The sequence below is a fragment of the Nesoenas mayeri genome (assembly GCF_963082525.1).
Source record: "Nesoenas mayeri genome assembly, chromosome: 7".
In the NCBI taxonomy this organism is placed as follows: Eukaryota; Metazoa; Chordata; class Aves; order Columbiformes; family Columbidae; genus Nesoenas; species Nesoenas mayeri.
Window position 1 is genome coordinate 1,839,736 of NC_137551.1, and position 23,698 is coordinate 1,863,433.

A 23,698-nucleotide genomic window follows, 5' to 3' on the forward strand; every position below is an offset into this window, starting at 1 on the left:
AGTCGGTGCCGTGGGACTCCCCGGTGCCGCGGGCGAGAAGTCGGGGAAAGGGCGACCGGGCCGGCACCCCGCGGGGCGTGGCCCGACTGTCCTGCCCTCGCCCCCGCGCGAAGGGACACGAGTGGGCCCGGTGGGGCCGGGATTAGGGGCGTTTAGTGGCCCCGGGGGGTGCTCCCTCCCCCTCCTCTCGCGGCTGCGTGGCCGCCGTGCCCCGCGCCCCCCGCCGCCACGCAGCCCCGAGCGCGCGCCTCCGCCCCCGCGCGTGGGGTGGGGGGGAGGGGGAGGCGCCGGCGGCGGGAGCGCGGCGGTGGCGGGAGCGCGGGCGGGGAGGAACGGAGCGGAGCGCAGCCGGCGGCAGCAACGCGCGCGGTGAGCCCCGCGGGCGGGGGCGGCGTGTGCCCGGTACCGGAGCGGGCGTGTGTGTGTGTGTGTGTGTGTGTGTGAATGTGCCCCGCGGCCGTGCGCGTGCACGCACGCGTGCTGCCGCGGGGGGTGGGGGCGTGCAAGGCGCGCGTGTGAGCAGCGTGCAAAACGTGCACGCGCCCGCGGGCAGCACAGCGGCGCGTGTGTGCAAGGCGTGCGCGCGTCCGCGAGCCTTGCACGGGGCTGCGCGGGTGGCCAGGCGCGGGTGAGTGCGCGCGCGTGTCGGGCGTGCAAAGGAAGGCGCGCATGCGGGAGCGAACAAGTACGTGCAGCTTGTGCACGCGTGTGTAAGCGCGGTGTGCACGGGCGGGCGCGAGTGTGCACGGCTACGCGTGCAAGAGCCTGTTTGTGTCACCCACGGGCAGCTCCGCGGGGCACACGCACGCGCAACCCAAGCCCACGAGCGACACGCGCGCGTGTGCAACCCCAAGCACGGGGCGTGCATCCCGTTTGTGCACACGCAGCTCACAGGCGGAGCTCGTCCCGCATCCCCCCCCGCGCCGCGGACACGCGTGGGCAGCCCCCGCTGAGCCCCGGCTCTCCCGTGGCAGGTGCGGCGGGATGCGGCGCGGCGCGGCGTGCTGCTGGGCGCTGATGCTGCTCGCCGCCGCCTTCTGTGACACGGTGGCCGGCAAGGGCGGGCGCGGCGGGGCCCGCGGAGCTGCCCGTGGCGGGGCCCGGGGGGCCGCCCGCGGCCGGGTGAAGGCGTCGGTGCCCCGGTACGGCTCGGCCGGGGCGGCCCTGCGGGTGGCGGCGGCGGCGGGAGCAGGAGCGGCGGCCGGGGTGGCCCTGCGCCGGGCCCGGCTGGCCGGGGAGCTGGCCGCGGGTGACGGCACTGAGTACCGGGATGGGAACGGGACGGCCGCTGCCTGGACCTCGGCTGCACCCGCCCGGGCCCCTCCAGGCTGGGCTCTGCCTTGGCTCTGGCCGCTGGCTGCCACCCTCCGCCGCTGACAGCACCCGTGCCCGGTGCCACTACCAATGCTGCCAGGGCCGGGACTCAGCCCGGCCCCCGGCCTGGCCGCGGCTCCCCGTCACCCGGTGCCAGCGGGGCTGGACCCCGTGGGAAGCCCCCTCTGTCTCCCCCCACAACCCTCGTGGCTCAGGCCCCCCAGGCCGTGCTGCTCCTCTGTATGTGGGTCTTGCAGTGCTGGAGGACGAGGAGGTGGCAATAAAGCTGGGCAGAACACAGGTGTGGCTGGATGTGCGGTGAGGGGCACAGGATGGGGACTCCAGCACCGCCACCACCCTGGCACCCACCCACAGCAGTTTTATTTGGGGACGGAGGTGAGGAAACTGCTCCCCGAGGGTTCTGCCCTGGCTGGAAGCAGCAGCCGTGCCCCAGCCTGCCCTGGTCAGGCACCGCGCTCCGCCGGACAGCATCACATCACCCTGCGCGGTGACACCACGGGGAAGCCACCGCGGCACAGCCTCACCGGCTGCTGCGGGGATCCCAGCCCAAGCCCAGGGGCTGCTCCGGCAGAGCCGCTTCAAACCACACACCAGAGCTCCACGGCGAGGTGTCCACACCTGCAGAGGAAGCGGGGTGTCCCCAGCCTGACGCCTCTCCCCCACACCAGGTCTCAGTCCAGCGTCACCCTGCCCAGGCGCCCTGCCCGGAAATCCCGCAGGAACTCGTAGGCAGCAGCCGGGTAGTTGAGCACCGTCATGTTGACATCTCCTGGAGACAGGGGGTGTGGAAGGAGGTGTCAGTGGAGCCCAGAGCCCCCCTGGGGTCCCCAAACGCCTGTAATCCCACTAGATCCCCCAGTGCACTCACCCGTGCCTGTCAGCACCTTCACCTTCTGTGTTCTGCCCTGGGCGAGCGCCACGCGCCTCAGCACCGCCTGGATGTCGTCGCAGGCCTCGGCAAGCCCATAGCGCCGCACGTACCTGCCCAAAGAGGTGTCACCCTGCCGGCATCGCAGCTCCCCCACATCCCCAGGGACGGTTCCTCCACAGCCCCAGCCCCGCTCCGGTTCCCCCGCTGGCTCACCCGAACTGCTGGTGCTTGTTGAGGGTGTACAGGAGGTAGTCGGCCATGATGTCCTCCCCTACCAGGTGGTCACGGATGGCTCCTAGAAAAGTGGGTCAAGCCCCAGCTTCCCCCCAGCCCTGCTCACCCGTCACGCTGTCCACGTGCCACCCAGCACGCGCTGTGAGCAGTGCCCTCCCACCCCAACGAGGGTTCAAAGCCACGTTTGGGACGTCCCCGTGGCCACGGACGCCACCTCACCACACAGCGCCAGCTTCATGCCCGTCTCCAGGTCCCCTAGCCGCGGGGGCAGCACACCCGGCGTGTCCACCAGGTACATCAGCGGCTTCTCACACACCTGGCAGGGGGGAGGCAGGGCCGTTAGGATGTGCAGCCCGGCAATTAGCACCCCAGAGTCTGACACCACTGAGGCACTGAGTTCCTTCATTAAGGTCTCAGTGGAAAGGGGAGCACCACTCTGAGATCAGCCCTGGGTGCCTCGAGGCAGGGAGGCAGAGGCCAGCACCCGCCCAGCTGGCTGCGCTGTGGGAATGGTACCTGGATCCTGGTCAGCACTGCCTTGGTGACACCTGGCTCGCCACCAACCGCAGTGGCTTTGCCTTTAGGGAAAGGAGAGACACGGTCAGAGAAGTCTGTGCTGGTGGCTGCTCCCTGGGCCCAAGCACTACTGAGAAATACCTTTTTTGAGGTGCAGCCTGCGCAGGGAGTTGATGAGGGAGGACTTGCCCACGTTGGGCACACCAATCACCAGGATGCTGTACTCGGTGCTCTGCAAGTGAGTGGTTACCAGCAATGGGGCAGCTGTGACAGCAAAACAACCCAGCCCTCGCCGAGCAGCCTCGTCCCTCCACCCATAGGGAGGTGACCTGCCAATGGCCACCCCGGCTCCCCGCACAACGCACCAGCAGCCTCGCTGCCGTGCCTCACCTCGGCTCTGTGGTAGCGCAGGCTGTCACCCACCAGCCTGGCAACCAGGGGAACAATCTGCAGGGAAACACAGAGAGGGGCCGTGACTGTGGCTCTGCACCCAGGCTGGCAGCAGCCACTCGCTCGGAGGACACTGTGCCAGGAGGATGCGCAAAACAGGGAGCAAGCTGGAAATGAGGACGGCTCTGAGCAGCCAGCGTCACCTCCCCGCAGCAGGACACTGAGGCTGGAGCTCAGCACACATCCGCAGCTGCCAGCAGGAGCAACGCTGGACATGGGGCTGCTGGCCCGTTACCTTCTTAACGTTGCCATCGCGCTGGCAGTCAGTGAAGACAACGTGCGAGCATCCCTGTTGCTTCAGGCGCTCCAACACTGTCTGAAGGGCACAGACAGAGGCATTGCCGGCACCTGCCTGCGTCAACCCGCGGGCCCCCGCCAGCCCGGCGCTCACCGGCTGCCGGCGCGGATCAGCCAGGTCCATCTTGTTCAGCACCAGGACGTGCGGGCGGATGCCCAGCGCCTCCTGCAGCATGGGGTTCCGGCCCGACAGCGGGATGTGGGCACCGCTAAGGACAACAACTGTGCCGGTGCGGGAGCGGGGACGGGGAGAGCGAGCGGAGTTTATGGGGCTGCTGTGGGGCACGGGCTGGGAGAAGGGGCGGCCCTGAGGGAGGATCCTGGTCAGCCCCTGAGGGAGATGGGGCAGCCGGGGGTCCGGAGCAGGCTTCCCGGCGCCCCGGGGGGTGAGGAGCCGTGTCGGAGGATATGCGAGCGTCGTGCACCTCGATGAGGCAGTCGGCGCGCCGCAGGGAGGCCCGCATCTGCCGCAGCCCTGCAACACAGCGCGGGCTGAGCGGCGGCGGCGGGCCGGGAGCCGCCCGCCCGCTCCCAGCCCTCACCTTTCGCCATGTGCCCCGGGAACCAGGAGGCCACATCGCGGCCGCCGAAATCGAAGCGCTCCCGGAAGCCGCCGCTGAGCGGCCCGGGCGCGGCCGCCGCCCGCAGCGCTCCGGCCCACACCCTCATGGCGACGGCGCCGCTTCGTTGCGTCACATCCGGCGCGGGAGAGGGGGGGACTACACGAGAGTGTGGTCACATTGAGTGGGCGGAGCGACGTGAGTGGGCGGAGCGACGTGAGTGGGCGGGGCGTTCCCTTAGCGGGCGTGGCTGCCGTGTCCTCAGCGCCATGGCGGAGCCGCGGTCTGCGGGGGGTCCCGGTGACACAGGGGCTGCCGGGCCCGGAGCGCCGCCTGCCAGGCCCACAGCACCCCCGGCCGGGCCCGCAGCGCCCCCCGCGGGGCACAGCGCTCCCCGTGTGGCGGGGCCTGGTCCCCAACCCACCCCCCCGCCGCCCGCAGCCCCTCAGCCCGCCCCGGAGCCAGGCCCGACGCAGGACCCGCTGGATGACACCCGCTTCCTCATCGCCGGCACCAACTGGTACTAACGCCGCAGTCCCTTCTTCTGGCCAGAAGCGCATCCATCCCCTCGGAGGAAGCCTCTGCGTCCAGCCGCCGGGGAGGTTTCTCAATAAAGGAGGCCAAGCAGCAGCAACGGGTTTTATTTTGCCGCCTCAGAGCTGAGAAGCAGGGCCAGGTGCTTCCAGGAGCCGGTTGAGCCGCTCAGCCTCCCGCCAGCCCGCCAGCAGCGCCCCGTGGGTGGTGGAGTAGAAGGTGCGGTGGGTGGCCTCGCCGGCGAAGAGCAGCTGCAGGGGCTGTGGCGAGGCGGGAGGTGAGCGCCGGGGGCTCCAGCCCAGCGGGGACCTCGGCCTGTACTAAACCAGCCTCATGTCCCTGCCCTTGGGCACCGTGTGCGTGCATGACCCACTCTGCAGCCATGTAGAGGCCAAGGAGTGGGCACCTTCCCATCCTTAGACACCCACCCTGTGCCGTGAGGATGCTGGAAGGAGCTATGTGTCCCTGGATTTTAGGGAAATGGGGGGGTTGGTTGGTGACCTGAGCATCGCTGACCCCCGCACAGAGCAAGAGTGCGGAATGTCACCTCCCTGTGCTCCTCAAGGCCCGAGGCATCCTGTTCCCACCCATCTGCCTCCCCACCTGGGGTTTCCTGCCTCCCCCACGGCTGCTGCACCTCCCTGTGGCCTAAAGCAGTTACCCTGGGGTCCTCGGGGTCCTCGGGCAGGGGCTGAGCCAGCACGTCGATGTCGTCCCCGGAGCTGCCAACGGCCACGTAGCTGTAGGAGCCCTGGGTGTAGGGAGCGCTGTGCCACCGGGACCTGAGCACACTCCTGGGAGCGGGCAGGTGCGGGTCCCCTGCAGGTACAGATTTTGGGGGGGATCCAGAAATCCGAGTGCGCGTTTCCCCAGGGATGTTGGGGTGGTGAGGGTGGAGGAGGCGGCGGTACCTGTCAGCGTGCGGAGGACGTGTGTCATGGTGTTGAGAACCTCTGCGTCGCTCAGCGTCTCCATGTACTCCGACTCCTTCCCTGCGACGAAGCCGCAGAGGACGTGCCCGTGCCTGGGGAGGAAAGATGGGGCTGAGAACTGTCTGACACCCTCTCGCTGTGCCATGGGCCACCCGTCACCCAGAGAAGGTCTTGAAGCTCCACATGGCACCAAGATGCTCCTTCACGTTGCCCCAAAGATGCCCAAACCCCCCCAGCAGTGATGCCCCTTTGCTGATGCTCCTGGCCACGTACTGCTCGGGTGGCTGGAGGACCACGAATCCAATGAGCTTCTTGAACCAGTTGGCCTCCAGATCAGCGTTGGGTTCCTCGAGGGGTGACTCGTCCTCCCACACCACTTCCAGGAGCTGCTGCTGGGGTTCCCAAAAAGGCCGCTCAAACTCCAGAAAGATCTTGTTGTTGGTGCCGAAACCCAGGCGGCGAATGGCCTCTGCTTTCTGCTGCGGCAGGGGAGGCTGGAAGAAGTCCTGGTGGCGTTCCTTGAGGAAACCTGCGGGCAGAAGATCGAGCGGCTCTGTTTGATGGGCTCCTAAATGGCGTCTGAGATACTTTCGCCTCCCCAAACCTGTTTCCAGTGGGAACTCCGTTGGGAGAGGGGAGGCTGGGAAGGGGTTTGTGCAAGTCCCTGTTTGGAGGGTACAGGACAAGGAAAGGGGTTGGTGTCCTCACCCAGCGGGACGGTGACAATGACGTGATCGGCGAGGAAGGCATCTCCATCTTCGCACTCCACTCGGACGGGGAAATCCCTGGCCTGGTCCCCTTCCTCACGGAAGGACCCTCTCCACTGGATGGTCCTCACCGCCTTGTTGAGCAGCACTGTGCCCTCCGGCAGAGACGAGAGCATGCGATCGGGCAGGCTGCTGTAGCCGCTGCGGGAGGAGGGTGCCGCTGGGGACGGGCTGCCCCCCAAATCCGCTTCTGTGCCCCCCTCCAGAGCCCCACGCTTACCCCGGGAAGGTGCAATCAAGGCCGGGCAGGGAGACATACTCCCCGAAGGGCTCCAGGGCCACCAGGTCCATGCTGTGAGTCCCGCTGATGCAACACTCCAGCTTGAAGCAGGCGGCGAGGACGGCCAGCTGGAGCCGCCGAGCTTCTTCCTTACCGCCCCCCAAAACGGGGACCCTCCGAGCAATCTCCTCCCGCAGGTACTGTCCCACACTGGGCGCCGGGAGCTCCTTGGCCCCCCGAAAAGCCCGTGTGGAGGCCAGGAGGGTCTCAAAGAGGTCGCGGGCTTCCCTCACGGCCCGGGGGCTCAGCACCCTCCCTGAGCTGCCGTAGGTGACTGAGGACAGCGGGGGGTGTCCCCCCGCCTCCGCCTGCTGGTTCTCCTCTCGGGCGGCCTCGGGGCCCAACAGGCCGTAGTCCATGGCCAGGCGGAAGACAGGGTTCCCCGGCGAGGGGCCGTGGATCCAGTGCGCCCCCATCTCTGCCAGCCCCGATGCTGCAGGGAGGGGAAGGAGGTCACCCCAAGGCGGATGTGGGGTGGGACACCAAGCCCCATGTACCCCCCCGCAACCGCTGGAGCCTGCAGCACCTGTCCCCACCCCTGTGCCACCAGCTTTTGGTCCCGCTCCAGCCCCGTGTCCGCCCACTCAGGACCGGCCCCACGGCGAGGGTTGCAGGTGCAGCTGCCCCGCTACAGCCCCGCACCCCCTCTCCGTGCCGCCCCCCCGGCTCTCCCGCGTACCGAAGGGGCGGGTGCAGACGCGGCCCCCGGCGCGGGGCGCGGCCTCCAGCAGGCGGAGGGAGCCGGGCCCGCGGAGCCGCTGCGCCGCCCCCAGCCCCGCCAGCCCCGCGCCCACCACCAGCACCCGCCGCCCGCCACCGCCCTCCATGGCGCTCGGCGCTGCCCGCCCCGCCCGCCCTGCCAGGCCCCGCCCCCCGCTTCGCCACGCCCCCCACCCTGACCCCGCCCCTCGCCCCCAGGCCCCGCCCCCCGTGCTGGTGTGGGGGACCCTTGCTGGGCGGGGGTCACCAAGCTGTTAGGGGCCCCAATAAAGCCGTGTGTCCCCGAGGCTGCCGGTGGTTCTTTGCAGCGACGGTTCGTGCCCCACGCTGCCCGGGGGTGCGCCTGGGTCCGGCCCGCCGGTGGGGCGGTACCGGGGTGCTCCCAGCCCTAGTGCGGTCGCCCGCCACCCCGGCGAGCGCTGTTTGTCCCTGCCTGCCGCAGGTATGAGCAGCGCCTGGGAAACAGTCACCTGCAAGGAAGAGCCGGGGGTGTCAGAGCTGCGGTGCTGGAGCCTGTAATCCCCCATGAGCGTTTACTTTGGAGGGGTTTTCCCCCTCGCTGGTTTTGCAGCAAGCAGCAGGGGGGAAGCACACAGGGAGGGCTGCAAACCGCCACTGCACACCAGCCTTGCAGTGGCTTCGTGAGGGGACGGTGGCCTTGTGACACAGCCCCAGGGCATTTGGGCCGCCAGCTCCCCGGGGTGGAGAACAGACGTTCCCGACGTGTGGGCGCTGAGCTGTGCAGCTGCCCTGGGGACGTCCAGCTGCGCAGCCCCGGGGTCGGACCACCCAGGCAAGTGCCTGGCTTGGCACAGCTGAGCCCCGAACCCGCCCCCCAGGCAGAGACCACCTCCCTGCGGACCTGTCTGGTGGTTCTCACCTCCCACCTGATGCCCCTGGGCTGCGATCCAGGACTGAGCCCCCTTCTTGCATCGCCTGTCACCACTGAGAGGGGTTTGGTCTCACCCATCCCCTCCAGTCCTGCCTGCGCTGTGACCGGGGGCAGCTCTCAGACCCTCCCACCTCCCCATGGCCAGATCCTACAAGCCCAGCTCCCTTCTGCCTCCTCGTCAGTTGGACGCTCTAATCCCAAACCCACTGGGCAGCCACGGCATGGTCACAGCAGGGTCCCTGGAGCCCCCTCGCACAGCTCAATACCCCGTGACCCTTCCAGCAGGGCTGCCTGGCCAGGGGCTCCTGCCCCGGCACCTTGGTTGACCCTGGTGCTGCCGTTCATGGCGTCACTGGTCCTTGAGGAGCTCTCAGGCAAGGAGGACAAACACCAATGACCAAGGAGTGCATGGGAAGCACTATCACCACATGTGTGTCGGGCCAGTAGGAAGGAGAGGGTGAGGGGCTGGAGCACAAGTGTGATGGAGCGGCTGAGGGACCTGGGGGGTTCAGCTGGAGAACAGGAGCTGAGGGGAGACCTTCTGATCTCTGAACTGCCTGAAAGGAGCTTGGAGCCAGGGGGGTCGGGCTCTGCTCTCCAGGAACAAGCGCCAGGAGCAGAGGAAATGGCCTCAAGTTGCACCAGGGGAGGTTGAGGTTGGATGTGGGGAACAATTTCTTCCCCAAAGGGCTGTGGGGCATTGGAACAGGCTGCCCAGGGCAGTGCTGGAGTCACCATCCCTGGAGGGTTGGACAGATGGACATGAGGTTCTCAGGGACATAGGGCAGTGCCAGAGTTGGGTTGACAGTTGTACTCGATGATCTTGAGGGTCTTTTCCAACCAAAATGATTCTATGAGAGCAGGGGATGTCCCACAGCCTCCTCAGGCTGTCCTGGTCAATGGAGAGGGACCAGGCCACCAGCATCTCCCTGGGGAGCCGCCACTCTACCGGGACCACTCCATCAGCTCCAGGATGCTGCTGTAGAGGCGCTCGGCGGCATCCGAGCCCCAGATGAAGTCCCAGTGGTTCCAGTCATGGATGTGGCCATAGGTGACGAGGTGGGCGATGCGGGGCAGCAGCAGGTGGACATCCCTCTGGTCAGCCAGCCAGTCCTCGCCCCCCGACCACACCGCGGTGGGCACCGGCATATCCTCCACCCGGTAGGAGGGAGGTGTCTCCTGGAGGGACACATGGGCTCTGAGGAAGCACCGCCATGGTGAGCCCCAACAAGCCAGCCTGTCCCCACACCACCCAGGACGGTCCCCCAGCATCTCCAGCCGCCAGCACTGCTGCGTCAGCCTCCTACCTGGTGGTACATGGCTGGATTTTTGCTGCCGTAGTCGAAGGCTTTGAATTCTCCTGATTTCACCATCTGGGAGGAGAGGACCAGTCTGCGGTGGGAGGCCAGCGAGTGCCGCTGCGTGGGTCTGGCATCTCCTGGCCTCCTCAAGGGACCGCATCACGAGAGGGTGTTCGCACGGGATGATGCGAGAGGAGGTGGCACCACTGCAAAGCCAGACTTTCCGCCTTTTTTAACAGGAAGATGCTTTGACCTGCAGCTCCATGCCTGTCCCCAGCTATGGGTTGACAAACCGAGGTGTTACACGCAGCTCCTTGGCTGCCCTGATACAACGCTCATGCCTCTGAACACCCGCTCATTGCCATCTGTATGCACAGGATGCTGCTGGAGGACTTCATGTTGGCGAGTTTCCCTTCCACAACCTGATCATCCTGATCTCCTCGTGACACTTTGGGCTCAAAGTACAGAGTCATTGAGCCCGTTTATTGTAAGAACTGCTTCTGTGCTAGGGGCGAAAGCTCACGTACCTGCACAACAGCTGCATTGATTAAAAAGGTGGTTTTCGCTTCCTTGTTATGTGTAATTTAGCTCTGCAGGAGGCACCAGGGTGGGGGTCTCTGGCCTGACCCCAGTTCCAGCAGGGCCAATGCTGCAGCTGCAGTAGGATGCTCAGACTGACAAGAGTCCAGCCCCGGCATCTCCTGCACAACCCTGTGTCCCCAGGTCCCCAGAGGGACCAGCGTCACTCATCCTGCATCCAGCACCTAATTTCCTCTATTTCCTAATTTCCTCACGAGCTGCTGATATCCAAGGTCCCTGCCCTCTCCCACCTGCCCAGACTCTTGGTGAAGGGACCATCCCAGGGGTGAAGCACTTGCGTTTTGGGGAACCTACCTGGGCCCAGTGTATTACGTTTTTGACAGACGTCCCGTCCGGGTAGTGGGACGTGTACACATCCAGCCGCGTCTGCAAGAAACACGTTCAAGCTGTCACCACTTTCCAACCGACAGGACCATCTGGCCGCTGCCAGATAACGTGTTTCCCAAAACCACCACTGCTGGGTCGTGCCGCATGGAGGGTTGCGTCAGGCTCGGGAATATAATTTTCATATAAAATCAATTGTTCTGAGACATCTCAGGGAGAGAGGGGCTGGCAGAGCCTGTGGGCGCTGTGGGGTGCTCCCAAGCTCCATCCCCTCCATGTGGCGTGATGCACCCACCATATTGAGGTTCTTCTCATTGTAGCCGCCCAGCAGAAAGAAGAGGTTGGCGCAGGGCTTGTGCAGCAGCGGCTGCCGGCACAGCGCGGGCAGGAACCTCCACAGCTTCCTCAGCCGCAGCGCGGCGTCTGTTCTGCCCAACAGGAGCTGCGGGAGCAAAGGGTGAGGTTGTTTTCGTGTGTTTCCCTCACACTGTCCCCCCGCCCCACCGGTGTCCCCATGAGCTGTCCCATCAGGGAGGGGTGTGCGACACAGGGTGCCCACAAAGATCCAACCTGTGCCCTCCTGCCCCACTGAGATGTGCACAGCTCATTGCAGGAGGAGATGATGGTTGAATACACACCAGGGAGATCACTATTCAGGACTCTCCTCTTTACCCCCTCCTCCCCCAGGCACTGGGCTTGTTTTTCGCTGTCATTAAAATCAACACAGTAAAGCTGCTCATTTCCAGGTCAAGGAATTCAGTTTCTCCACAGAAAGGCGAGTTTCAAAACCTGAAGATCCTACGGGTGGGAGGATGCGCTCAACACAGTGACCATACCCGACCGCACCTGCACCTGAAACTGTTCCCGTGCCTATAAATCAGCGGGAATTAACTGTTTTCTGCCACATCGCATCACCCCAGGGACTGCGTCTGGGTATTGAACCCTTTTCTAGCACCGGTGTGTTTGGAGGACAAGAGCATAGAGTCATCCCCTACCTGTATCATCGTGCATTGCTTGTCCAGAAGATAGGACATTTTAATGATGGGACTTTTGGCGTACTTGACTGTCACTGCTGGAGCCAGGGCGAAAAACATGTTGATTTTCTGAGCCAGTTCTGGCATGGAGGAAAACGCAATGAATGCTGAGAAAAGAAGAAAAACATCCTGAGGGTTGGTCAGTCGTTGTTCAGGTGCTTAACCCAAGGGTTTTCTTGGACCTGCTGCCCAGCTCTGTTTAGCTGTCAGTCAGAAATCTGAGATCTCTTGCCACTTTTCTGCTTGACATTAGTGCTAGAGATGTCCAAAAGGAGATGATGCCTTTATTCTTATGGTTACAAGTGGCTGATGAGGCACTTCAAAGGCTACTGGTAGTGGGAAGTCCTGCCCCATTCACCAGGGAAAGGGAACGGTGCTGTCATCTTCCATCAACCACTGCTAAAGAGTGTCCTTGTCACAGAGGTTGTCTCATCCCCCTGATGGCTCCGCTGGTGAAAAGCAGCACCATGCATTTTGTTGGGAAGCAGAAGCTACGACCATCATGAAAAATGCCTTTGGTTTTCACAGAATTGACCGGGTTGGAAAAGACCTCAGAGATCATCCAGTCCAACCCTTGGTCCAACTCCAGCCCATTGACTAGATCATGGCACTAAGTTCCATGTCCAATCTCAGCTTAAAAACCTCCAGGGCCGGTGAGTCCAGCACCTCCCTGGGCAGCCATTCCAATGCCTGACCACTCTCTCTGCACAGAATTGCTTTCTCATCTCCAGCCTCAGTTTCCCCTGGCAGAGTTGAAGCCCATGGCCCCTTGTCCTATTGCTGATGCCTGGGAGAAGAGCCCAATCCCCACCTGGCCAGAACTGCCCTTCAGGTAGTTCTAGAGAGTGCTGAGCTCACCTCTAAGCCTCCTCTTCTCCAGACTGAACAAGCCCAGCTCCCTCAGCCTCTCCCCATAGGGCTTGTGCTCAAGTCCCTTCCCCAGTCTTGTTGCTCTTCTCTGGACCCGCTCCAGCACTTCAATCTCTTTCCTGAGCTGAGGGGTTTTGATGTGGAACATAGCAATCCAGTCATCTAGGCTGAGTTACTGTTGCTCCAGTCACAGCAAGGAGCTTATTGAGGTCACCAAGAGCTTTCTCACTACCCGGGGAGCACGCTGGTCCTCCCTGATGTCTTGTATGGAAAGCATGGCTGCTGTGGGACTTCTCAGTGCAAGACACCTCCTACCTAGCGTGCCTGCTTGGCATCCCACTCCGCTTTCTGCTTACAGACACCAAAAGGAACAGTTGCAGGGTGGTCCAGGCAACGTGACGTGCAACCCCGTGTAACGCACCGATCGTGCAGCCCTGGGAGTGGCCAACGTAGTAGATCTGCTTCTGCCCGGTCTTCTGCAGGACAAAGTGGATCATGGCTGGGAGGTCGTACATTGCCATTTCATGAAAGCTGCAACACAGGAGCAGTGCATTGGTTGCAACACCAGGAGAGCAAACTTAGTTGTGAATTTTGGCTGCCTTGCATTGCTTGTTTACTGGAGGGGTGGACATCTGTGGCTGATTTTCCAGCAGAAAACTCCTATAAGCCCTGTGCTGGGTGAAACTGCACGGAGAGAGAAGGTGTCCCTCCTGCCATGGCCTCATCCTTCCCTGAAAGGGCTTGGTACCCCCAAAACCATGCTTAGTGGTGGAGAGCCTGGCCAGCTGTGCAGTCAGGTGCAACCACAGCAGCTCTGCAGACCCAGAGTTGGCTCTCATCAGGATCACAGCAACAGCTCAGCACCTGGAGATGCTCTTTCCTGGAAGGGAATGGAGCACTAGTCCCTGCCCATGTGCCTTTTGCGTGATCTGGTGAAATGCAGACCTGCTTTAGTAGCTGTTTTTACTGGGAGCGTGTTATCAGCTTGGGAAATCCAGGGGTGCTCTGAAGATCGCAGAATAGAATCACAGGGTGGTTTGGGTTGAAGGGACCTTTGAAACCCCTCCAGTGCCCCCCCTGCCATGGCAGGGACATCTTCAGCAGCTCAGGGTGCTCAGAGCCCCGTCCAGCCTGGCCTGGGATGTCTCCAGGGATGGTTCATCCACCACCTCTCTGGCCAACCCGGGCCAGGCTCTCACCACCCTCAGGGACAACAATTTCATTCTATCCATCCTGAATCACCCCTCCTTTAGTTTAAAACCACCCCCCCTTGTCCTATCGCAACAGGTGAGTGACAGGCAGAGCAGTTTGCCCTGGTTTTGTAATGCACTCCAGCCCACCTGAAATCCCAGAATTCAGCCTGGTCAGCTGAAAGGCGCTGGTGTCTCCGGGACCATCTTGTCCCCCGGCTGTTTCCCAGCCAGACGTCATAGCCAGAATCTGCTAGGATGAAGCCAAAGCTGTTGTTCGCCAGATTTTCCACCCAGTTGCTGCCTTCTGCAAGTAACCCGTGCTGGAGAAACACAACTGGCTTGGCCCCTGGATGGGAAAGAAACAGCACATTTCCTTGAACCTGAATTTCTCTGCTTACCCCAAATCCAGGCAAATAAATCCTCTTACTTGCACCACCCGTGCGTTTTAGTGATGTCTCCCGCTGTAGTTGTCTTGTGGTGGTTGCCCTCGTTGTCTCAGGCTGGAGGGCTGTGGACATCCCTCCCAAGCCTTTTAGACCTCAGGTGCTCATCCCCACAAGCTCAGCATCCTGGCCATGACAACAACCATGCCAAAACTCAGATGTACAGTCTCGTCCCTGAGATCGTTCAAACCCTGAAGTTGCAAATTTATGGGGAAAAAATAAATTAGGAGCTCTCATAAGATAGGGCTACATGCTCTGAGCCTTAAAACCAAGTCTCTGCTTGATCCGAAAGGTGGTTGCTGTGCTGCACACGTGCTTTCCCATGCTGCCTGCCAAAACCTGGGCTGTAAATCAAAATGTCACGACTTTGGTATTTTTGCTTTAGCAATAAATACTCCCCTGATGTTCATCCCTTCACCTGCTTGTTGCATTAAGGTTTGGGGTTATTTTGCAGGCTTCCTTGTGGAATAGAGCCGTACCACTGCTCCCAGGATTGCCTCTCCCGTGAGGAATTCTGTTTAGGACGACGTAGTAGCCATCGCGAGTCAGGACTTCATACTCCTCGCTGGGGTACCCTCTGTGGCTGATCATTTGGCTCTGGGGAAAGAAAAACCCAGGTAGGAAGCCTTTTGTAGTCGAGGTGCTCGTTTGACTTGAAGAGTGCGTCCCCCATCAACTGAGATGCCTTCGCAAAACCAAATCTCTGCGGCACTGGGACATTATTTGCACGGTGTCTCTGAGGACGTTTTTGAGAGAAGACGCTCTGTCTGAATCCCATGGCCACCCCATGAGATGCCCAAGGGAAGAGGAGACACTCAGCCTGCGAGCAGCAGCACAGAACGGTTGGGGTTGAAAGGGACCTCTGGAGATCACCTTGTCCAACCCAGCAGCACACGCGTTTGCAGTGTTTCCAAAACCAAGAATTGAAACCAGAAGCATTTACTGAGAGCTGACACCAGCGGCGGGACGTGTTGTGTCATGCTCTGAGCTGATGCGTGGGACACATCAAACCTGCCAAGCTGAGCTGACTGGAAGGGCAATAGGACAAGCCCCCTTTTATTGCAGGGCTCCTCAGGCTCTGCCTGAGCTTTGTGGATGCTGAAAAGATCCACAGACTGGGAAGTTTCAGTCTGGTGAAATCCAGCTGTGATCCTGCCTGCACACCTCTGTGTGCTCGCTTTGTCACACCTTTGACAAAAGAGTCACAGAATCCTGGACTGGTTGGGGTTGAAGGGACCTCTGGAGATCACCCAGTCCAACCCGCCTGCTAACGCAGAGTCACAGAGCAGATCACACAGGGTCACGTCCAGGGGGTTTGAATGTCTCAGAGAAGGAGACTCCACAGCCGCTCTGGGCAGCCTGGGCCAGGCTCTGGCACCTCCCAGCAAACAAGTTTCTCCTCATGTTCAGATGGACCCTCCTGTGTTTCAGTCTGTGCCCGTTGCCCCTCATCCTGTCGTTGGGCACCACTGAACAGAGTCTGGTCCATACTCTTGACAGCCACCCTGAGATATTTATCAGCATTGATAAGACACCTCTCAGCTTCTCTTCTCCAGCTGAACAGCCCCAATCTCTCAGCCCTTCCTTACAAGAAAGATGCTCCAGACCCCTCAGCCTCCATCTAAACCCACCACCAGCACACGCGGTGGCCTGAACCCTCTCCATCCCGCTCTCCCCCAGCGAAATATCCACAAGCTTTCAGATAGAGTGCAGATTCAAACTTCTGACTTACGACGTTCATGAATGTCTCAGGATTTAGAGCCTTTTCCTGCTCAATGGCATCTGCCGAGTTCACGGGTGCTCGTGTCAAAAACAGGGTTGCAAAAAACAGCCACATCTTGTGTCTGTGTGAAATATTGTTATTGTTATTGTTATTGTTATTGTTATTGTTATTGTTATGCCTACTATTACTATTATTACTATCACTATTATTACGATTACTATTATTACTATTAATTATGAATGTCTGTTTCTACTTGGTTATGATGGATTAAGTTGTTTACGTATTTGAAGACCACGTATCACAGTGTGGGCCGGGAAGTGGAGGGGATTCCCAGTTCCAGCTTCCATTAGGGTCTGCGCAAGGCTCTTCATACTCCCCCCAACACACTGGGTCTGGTATTAGGCAAAACTCATTTCTCTATTTTTGATAGTAAAAAGAAGAGAAACAGCTTTATCACGCAAGAACTAAAGCGATAGGAAGTGCCATCGGGCCAATTGTCCCGTAGAGGAAATTAATCCCAAATAAGAGTCAACACTACACAAGGAACACATTTAGGCTGGATGGGCTATGACAATGTGCTTTTGCTGTTTCTTTATAGCTTAGCTCTTGCACCCAAAAGCCACTATTAAAACTATGAACTAGTAGAGCCTCATAGGAAGACTATTTATTAAATAAGTGTAGCCTGAGTAAAGCAGAAGCCTTTTTGATCGCCTCAGAGAGTCCTGTCCTGAGCAGAGATCTCTTCTTAATATATACAATCAATATTATATGTGATTTCTAATGTTTCACCAGACTCTTAAAACTTAGAGCCTAACGTCAGCCCAGTAACATGAGTTGCAAATGTTCTCACCAGCCACCCGGTTACTCTACACCACCCTTGTTCCTTCTCCCAATGGGTCTCCCACAGCGTGAGACGTACCTGCCCTTGGAGATATTCCCAGCAACCCTCCCTCTCTACGGTGTTATCAAGAGGCGAGTTATCCAGAAGAAAAGCGATGGATGGTTTTTCACCCTCGGGATAGCTCCAACGCAAACCTGAATTACGTGGAAGAAAATACGTTGTCAGGCTGAGCCCGTGGTTGTATCTGATCAGGTTGGTGGTGTGGATGGTGGTGGCTCTATCAACAGCAGCATTAAAAAGAGCGCGTTGTGTCAGAGCCTTGCTATGTTTACATTGAACTGGACCATGCCACGTGTCCTCCAATTAAGCAATTTGCATGTTGGTCATATCTTTGATAACTTGCTCTGTTTCACCATGTGGTCTTGGCTTCTGTGCTTGCAAGGGATTACGTTTTCAAAAGCAGCTGGAGAGGTGCGGTGAGGAATTTCAGCTATGGAGTTTCACCTTAAGCTTCTGATAACTGCAGGAAGAGAGTGCCAAAAGGGTTTATTTTGTAGAGGGTAGTTTCTGAACTCCTGGGGGTCCTTGGGAATGCCTCTTAGAAGATCTCCAGCGGCAATGAAAGCACTTGGACTCTGCCAGCTTCACAAGGCCTCAGGAACATGCTGACCTGTCCATAGACACATCAGGTTTCACTGGCCATCCGGGTGGGAGGCACTTGGTGATTACACCACTCTTCAAAAGTGAGGATGGCCCGGGCAACCTCCACGTAGCCCTTATGCCCGAGCAGAGTTGTATTTGCAACTGGGAATTCGCAAAACCTCTGCAATGTTTTCTGGAAAAGCACCAAGCTGAGCATCTTGCCGATGGACAGCGGAGCAGAGGAGAGCCTGAGCAACGCCTCCGGCTGGCTGAAGCAACAGGAATGGCAAGGAGCAGAGGTGTTCATTCTCCTCCTCCAGCTCGTCACCTTACAGCCTACGCCTTCTGTAGTTGGGTGGTAGCCACCTAGAAGACCAAGCCTTCAACTGGCTACCAGGTGCTGTGCTTGAGTGTACATTTGTTAGTCATGGATTGGTTTGACTCCTAATGCCCACACCAGCCGTAGCCTATGAGCTGTATGGGGGTTGTGAAACACGTCCCAAAACACCTGTGTGTTATTCCATCCACCAGACTGTAATTCTCTGACATGTGAGGACTGTGCGTGTGGGTGCCCTGTTCCTGACAGCAGGTGTAGCTAGAGCCTTCACTGTTTCATTACCTTACTTCCGTCCCTGGGTCTACTTTTGGCTTTTGAAGATGTCTTCCCACTCCCATAAGCACAAAAATCCCACTATATAAGATGGACTGCACGGGCTGTGTCGAGGGCAATTTTGGTGTGTGTCTCAAGAGGAGTTAAAAAACACCCTAGGGATGGAGAAACCCCTTCCCAGCTTGTGCTTTTCTGCTCTACCATCACTTTTCCTTCAACAGTATTGAGACAAACTTGTGGTCAACTACTCCATCCACTGCCAAATCTGCTGCCCTCTAACTCCACTGGGTATTAGTTGTCTAGGGGAAGTATTAAGTACTAGTACTAAGTGCTAATAGAAGTTGGAAAGACAGCAGAGGGTTCTCCAGCATCCTCAGGCCATTGGACGAGGCTACTGGAGCAGTGCATCAGGGCTAAGGCCAGTGTGTGATTTAGCACCAGTCCCTGGCTTAACTGTGGTAGGAAGGAGAGAGGTTGCCAAAAAAAGCAACTGAGAAACTCTCATGTTGCTCAGTTAAAAGAAGAAATTAACTCATTTGAGGCTGGGATATCTCCAGCATTTCTGATTACATACTTAGCAGGGGTTTTACTCATGCTAAAGCAAAGCTTGATGAAACACTGAATTCTTTTCACAACACCTTGCTCAAATGGTTCGTACAATAATTTTATTCACAGTAGCAAAGCTGAATCAACAAAAGCATAAATGTTGATTGTGAAATAACTGAGATGCGTTCACCAGTGGTTTGTCTCAGCTAATTCTTCTCTTGTCTCTTTGTTCAGAAGACCCCAGAAAAATCCTGAGCTTCTTGCCCTCCTTCTCTTATCTCTCTTCATTGTACAGTTGGCTTTAAAGAGTATTTTAAAGCTCAGAGAGTTTGGTCTGTTCATGAGCAGACCCGAGCCAGCTTCAGCAAGCTTTCTCAATACAGAAATACTAACGTTTTTCAGATTTGGTGTCATGGTGCTCTTGGGCTTTTTTCCAATGTATTGGAGAAGAGCTGATGGGATTCAGCTTAGCCAGTGGCCTGGTCAGGGCCACCAGAGACCTTCGGGGAGCATTAACACGTCCCACACAACATAGTCTGGTGTCGGGAATGGAGACCAACACAAGCTTGTGGAGAGTGCTGGAGGTCGTTATATCTGATCATGACTTTGGCTGACTGTAACTTTCCATCACGTTGTGCCATTCCCATCCGCTCAAAGCACCAATTTACAAAGACACAAGTCTCAAAGAGCAGTTAACGGGTCCCTCTTCCAAGCCATTAGCAATCTCAAAAGAAAATGTCGAAGTAACACATTTCTGTGCCTTGCTCATAGTTCCTGAGGTAAGAAAGTGACGTGTCCTCAACTGAATAAACCTCTGAATCTACTCAGCAGTCCCGGTGACTGCTGGAAACTGCTGTTTGAGGATCAAAATAACACGAAAAGGCAGTACAGCATCTGACAAAACAAGATGAAACCTTATCCTAGATTAACCTAGATCAGTTTGTAAACGACGGCGTAGGCCAGTATGTTGCTTAAAGCAGATGCTAAAGCAATCCTTGGGTTACCTACAAAAGCACAACTTCCCTTTAAGCATGGGCACAATCTTCCAGCGGGAAGGACGCTGTGGTAGACGCGTTCACCACCTCTGCAGTGTGGACACAGCCTGGCGCTGGCCATCTGCCCCACAGCTCATGGAGCTGATGGGGTGCTCCACAGTTCATGCCAGTGCTGCCTCTTGTTGTGTTCACCATGGTGAAGGTAGAACATTATAGGTCAGCCAACGTGGTGCAATGTCTTTTTATTCAATGGGATGTGTCACAAATTTAAGCCCTTCTGACCTTGTGCGCTGCATGCAAGCAGATCAAGAATAGCTTTGCACGAACACATCTGGAAGAAAATTAAGTGGCTGAATGACCAATGTCCTCCACACATGTAGGTGTATGGCTGAGTTGGTTTACTCACTGTCCTGGTTTTGTTAAAAACAAGTTTCTCTTTCAGTGAATTTTGCCTGTCAGCTACAGCCTTCATATTAACTGCATTTTCCTAGAGAACCAGACACATGTTTTGGTGAACACAGCAATGGAATGCGAGGTTATTGATAAGCATGGATGGACATCTCGCCAGAGGGGTAACGAGAAACCGGTGACCAAGAAACTGACCAACTATGTGTAACATTCCATTCAAGTGAATACTTCATATAAAAGTGGGAGATCACGAGGATCTCGTCCCTTTTTCCTATGGCCGACGTTAGGAGAGGACCTTGCGAGTCGTCCCTGTGAACTGAGGCCAGTGACAGACTGAATCCAGCTCCGGTTGGCTGCAGAGTCCAGTCCAGGACTTCGGGTGCCGACTCTGCAGTCGCTGGGACTTTCAAGATTGGTTTTGTATATTTTGTATTATTTTCTCTATTCTTATTAGTAGCATTAGTAAAACATCTTTAATTTTTTCCAACTCTCTTCTCTCTGTTCTTCATTCCCTCCCGATCGCCTGTCCTGAGTGGAAGGGGGGAGAGGGAGGGGCAAAAGGGGGAAGTGGGGGGGGAGAGGAGGTTAACAATACATCTGCCAGGGTTTTATTGTCACCCCGCAATCTTAACCCTCGACACTCACGTATGGAGAGTGAGAAGGGAGCACTGCTGTGCCATGAGTACATTCACCGGGGTGGGCAAGGCCTCGTGATGTGCTGTGGAGTCTGAAGGACAGAGATTGAGTTGATCTGGACCCTGACATCATGGGCTGGTGCCCCAGGCTGACCTTGGACCTGTGCCATCACCATGGGCCTGCCTGATGACTTTCGACTTGCCTGGTGGACTTGACACGTGCAAGGACTCCAGTCCCACCAATATCAACACAGCTCACCTGGTGACTCAATCCATCTATTGATCAAAGCAATCCCAGATGACAGTGTCACAATATTTATGCTACAAGTGCTCTTTGAGAGGGATGGGAAGTGAGTACCAGTGCCACGGGGAGCAGAGCGCTTCCAGAACCTGATATAGAGAGGACTTAACCCAAACGCTCCATCATGGGAGACTGCCAATGCGTTAAGATAATGCAATACAAACATCACATCAGATAATTACAGAAGTGGCAGCAACATTATAACCTGGACAGAAAGACAGGAGACTAAACCCTGCAATTCTTAGAAGCTTTCAGAAGTATTAAAAAAACTTAGTACTTCTTAACTAAAGATAAACGAGTTCTTGCAAGCTTTTCAGAAGCCTGTTGGAGAAATGTCTTTCCAAGCTTTGGGTGTTTATTTGCAAAGATAGAAAAGTATTTCTTGCATTTGCATTCATATCCATGGCATGAACACAGCACAGTCCTGTATGAATGCTGAGCCCTGCAGTACATAACCAGTTACACAGAAAAAGGTGTCGTTACAAATAGGCTAAGTGAGGTAGCTAATTGCCGTTGCTCCACATAGATTATATCTAACCTATAGCCTAATTCTTACACCCCCAGCTTACCTCACCGTGTCCTGTTTTCTTCTGTGGTCTTCTATGTAACCACACAGAGCCCAGTGCAACCGATCTTACTGTATTATCACTATTATTGCTATTATTACTATTATTATTTGTGCATCTTTGTGGAAAGACAGTCTTATCCTTTGCCCTGCTTGCTCCTAGGTATATTTTAAGACTACAGATACCCAAACAAGCAAATTAACAATTCCTCCCCCAATCAATATATTATTAAGAAGTGTAATCCAGAAGCTGAAAGCAGAGTTAGACTCATTCCTGGCTTCCAGGAGATGTCTCTTCCACATAAGTAAAACTTTATAGCGCCTTCCGACTGCAAGGTAAAGTAACAAACGCCAGGATGTTGGGATTTCTGGCATGGAAGAATCACCAGAAGATGGATAAAGCTACACCAGCAAGATCCATCACTCTACCCACCACATCCCTTTCTCCTTTGAGCACAAGCCCTATGGGGAGAGGCTGAGGGAGCTGGGCTTGTTCAGTCTGGAGAAGAGGAGGCTTAGAGCTGAGCTCAGCACTCTCTAGAACTACCTGAAGGGCAGTTCTAGCCAGGTGGGGATTGGGCTCTTCTCCCAGGCATCAGCAATAGGACAAGGGGCCATGGGCTTCAAATCTGCCAGGGGAAACTGAGGCTAGAGATGAGAAAGCAATTCTGTGCAGAGAGAGTGGTCAGGCATTGGAATGGCTGCCCAGGGAGGTGCTGGACTCACCGGCCATGGAGGTTTTTAAGCTGAGATTGGACATGGCACTTAGTGCCATGATCTAGTCAATGGGCTGGAGTTGGACCAAGGGTTGGACTTGATGGTCTCTGAGCTCTTTTCCAACCCAGTCGATTCTGTGATCTCCCCACCTCTCTGATAACTGCCCAGATGGCAGAGCTGCTCATCGGCGCCTGCATTGGGGGGGTGAGCACGTTCATGATGATCCCAACGGTGTGCAGCCCCCTCTATTTATTACACCAGTAAGTAAAATAATTGTTTGGCTGTAGAATTGTGTGTGATTCTGCCTACACTTGTTAGAAGTCACCCACAGTGATGCACAGAGCAGAAGGCTTTAGGACCTCCAATCCGAAGGAAATAAAAATATGGATGGATTAAGACTCAGGGAGATTAATTTGCAACCTCTGCAATCCCCTGCCTTTTAACACAGAGAAAAATATGTTTAAAGGATAAAGCTCTGCTCTCTGACCAAAACTGACGTCAGCTGAGCAGCTCGTGGGGCTGGGAAGCTGCTCTCAAAGCACCGATTGCTGTAACGCATCTGGTGCTGCCACCACCGCCAGCTGGCTTGGGGATCCCTGCAAGACACTGTGCCTAATGTAGAGAGCGCAGCTCCCTGTTTGCAAAGGCATAACAACCCCTGACCTGTATCTAATTGTAAAGGAGAATAAATCACTTCAGGGAGCAACAGTTGAAGTCCATCTCTCAATAGATTGCCTAGTTAAAGATCGTTGAAGGTAAGAAATCGGCGTGCAGGACTGGAGATTGCCATCAGATTGCAACATAACGCTGAGTTTTGTGAGGACAAATATAATACATATACTTAAGGCTGCACCTTCAAACAACACATTTTGGTTTCCTCTTTCAAGTGAAACAAAGTCAGGCTCATGTTGTTTTTCATCCGTAGAATTATGAGAGCTTGGAGAAATTCCTAAACCACTGTTTTTATGTTGCTTCCTAAATTGTGATCTTTCACAAAGAATGGATTTGCTGCACCAATACCATGTCAAACCCAGATGTAAACTCACTGAGCTCCCCCCAAAAACCCAGCCTGGAGATTCTTTGCCTCTGTTCTCCTCCAGACCCTGCAGCAGAATCTGCCCTTTGAGACAGGAGCTGGGATTTCCAGCCCAAAGCTGAAAATGGCCAGTTTCTACCCATGTGCTCATGGGCCCTTTTTGGGTTTTCACCCATATTGTGGTTTGACTTCTTCAATTATTTAGAACTGAAAAAATAGAGTGAGAGTGTCTTTCTTCACACAGGGCTCCTAATCACCAAAGCTGTCAAAAATAGTGGAGGCAGAGGAGAAAACAAGGGATTGAGAAGTTCTGAGTCTATGCACCCAATGGCCCTCTGGGCTGATTAATTTACTGCTCAAATGAGAAAAACCCAATCCATCATTAATTCAGAGGAGAAAGAAAATGATCCACAATATATACAGATTGCAATTTGCTTCCAATCCTCACCGTGCTTGATGACACAAACGTTTTTGCTTTGGGAAGACATCCCCACCGCAGTCGGGGACACTGGATGTGTAGGGGTGC

At 56.9% G+C, this 23,698-nt stretch overlaps 4 protein-coding genes across 9 annotated transcripts; 1 reads left to right on the forward strand and 3 right to left on the reverse strand.

Annotated features, from left to right (window-relative positions):
* Positions 1 to 318: 318 nt before the first annotated feature.
* Positions 319 to 1,377, forward strand: SPRN (shadow of prion protein; the record flags this gene model as incomplete). Its single annotated transcript, XM_080347932.1, has 2 exons — positions 319 to 369; positions 975 to 1,377. The coding sequence occupies exon 2, from the start codon at positions 985 to 987 to the stop codon at positions 1,375 to 1,377; it is 393 nt and encodes a 130-aa protein (XP_080204058.1). The 5' UTR covers positions 319 to 369; positions 975 to 984.
* Positions 1,378 to 1,626: 249 nt separating this feature from the next.
* On the reverse strand, positions 1,627 to 4,378 carry MTG1 (mitochondrial ribosome associated GTPase 1; the record flags this gene model as incomplete). Of its 6 annotated transcripts, XM_080347993.1 has the most annotated exons (11): positions 1,627 to 2,104; positions 2,204 to 2,316; positions 2,420 to 2,501; positions 2,660 to 2,756; positions 2,957 to 3,018; positions 3,098 to 3,188; positions 3,347 to 3,403; positions 3,642 to 3,722; positions 3,798 to 3,900; positions 4,112 to 4,178; positions 4,246 to 4,372. In XM_080347993.1, 11 exons carry the CDS (start codon positions 4,370 to 4,372, stop codon positions 2,007 to 2,009), a joined length of 978 nt encoding a protein of 325 aa, XP_080204119.1. In that variant the 3' UTR covers positions 1,627 to 2,006. The 6 variants fall into 6 exon arrangements, 4 of the variants coding, with proteins under 4 accessions (XP_080204119.1, XP_080204117.1, XP_080204118.1 ...); XM_080347991.1 differs by having other exon boundaries at positions 3,798 to 4,178; positions 4,246 to 4,378; XM_080347992.1 differs by having other exon boundaries at positions 3,642 to 3,900.
* Positions 4,379 to 4,916: 538 nt separating this feature from the next.
* Positions 4,917 to 7,603, reverse strand: PAOX (polyamine oxidase; the record flags this gene model as incomplete). The annotated part of the gene is made up of 7 exons (XM_080348065.1): positions 4,917 to 5,057; positions 5,459 to 5,616; positions 5,709 to 5,821; positions 6,003 to 6,258; positions 6,438 to 6,637; positions 6,717 to 7,209; positions 7,456 to 7,603. The coding sequence occupies 7 exons, from the start codon at positions 7,601 to 7,603 to the stop codon at positions 4,917 to 4,919; spliced, it is 1,509 nt and encodes a 502-aa protein (XP_080204191.1).
* Positions 7,604 to 9,333: 1,730 nt separating this feature from the next.
* LOC308042367 (lipase member M-like) lies at positions 9,334 to 15,990 on the reverse strand (the record flags this gene model as incomplete). Its single annotated transcript, XM_080347713.1, has 9 exons — positions 9,334 to 9,567; positions 9,696 to 9,761; positions 10,584 to 10,655; positions 10,909 to 11,055; positions 11,609 to 11,754; positions 12,939 to 13,048; positions 13,858 to 14,056; positions 14,633 to 14,750; positions 15,886 to 15,990. 9 exons carry the CDS (start codon positions 15,988 to 15,990, stop codon positions 9,334 to 9,336), a joined length of 1,197 nt encoding a protein of 398 aa, XP_080203839.1.
* Between the last annotated feature and the right edge of the window lie 7,708 nt (positions 15,991 to 23,698).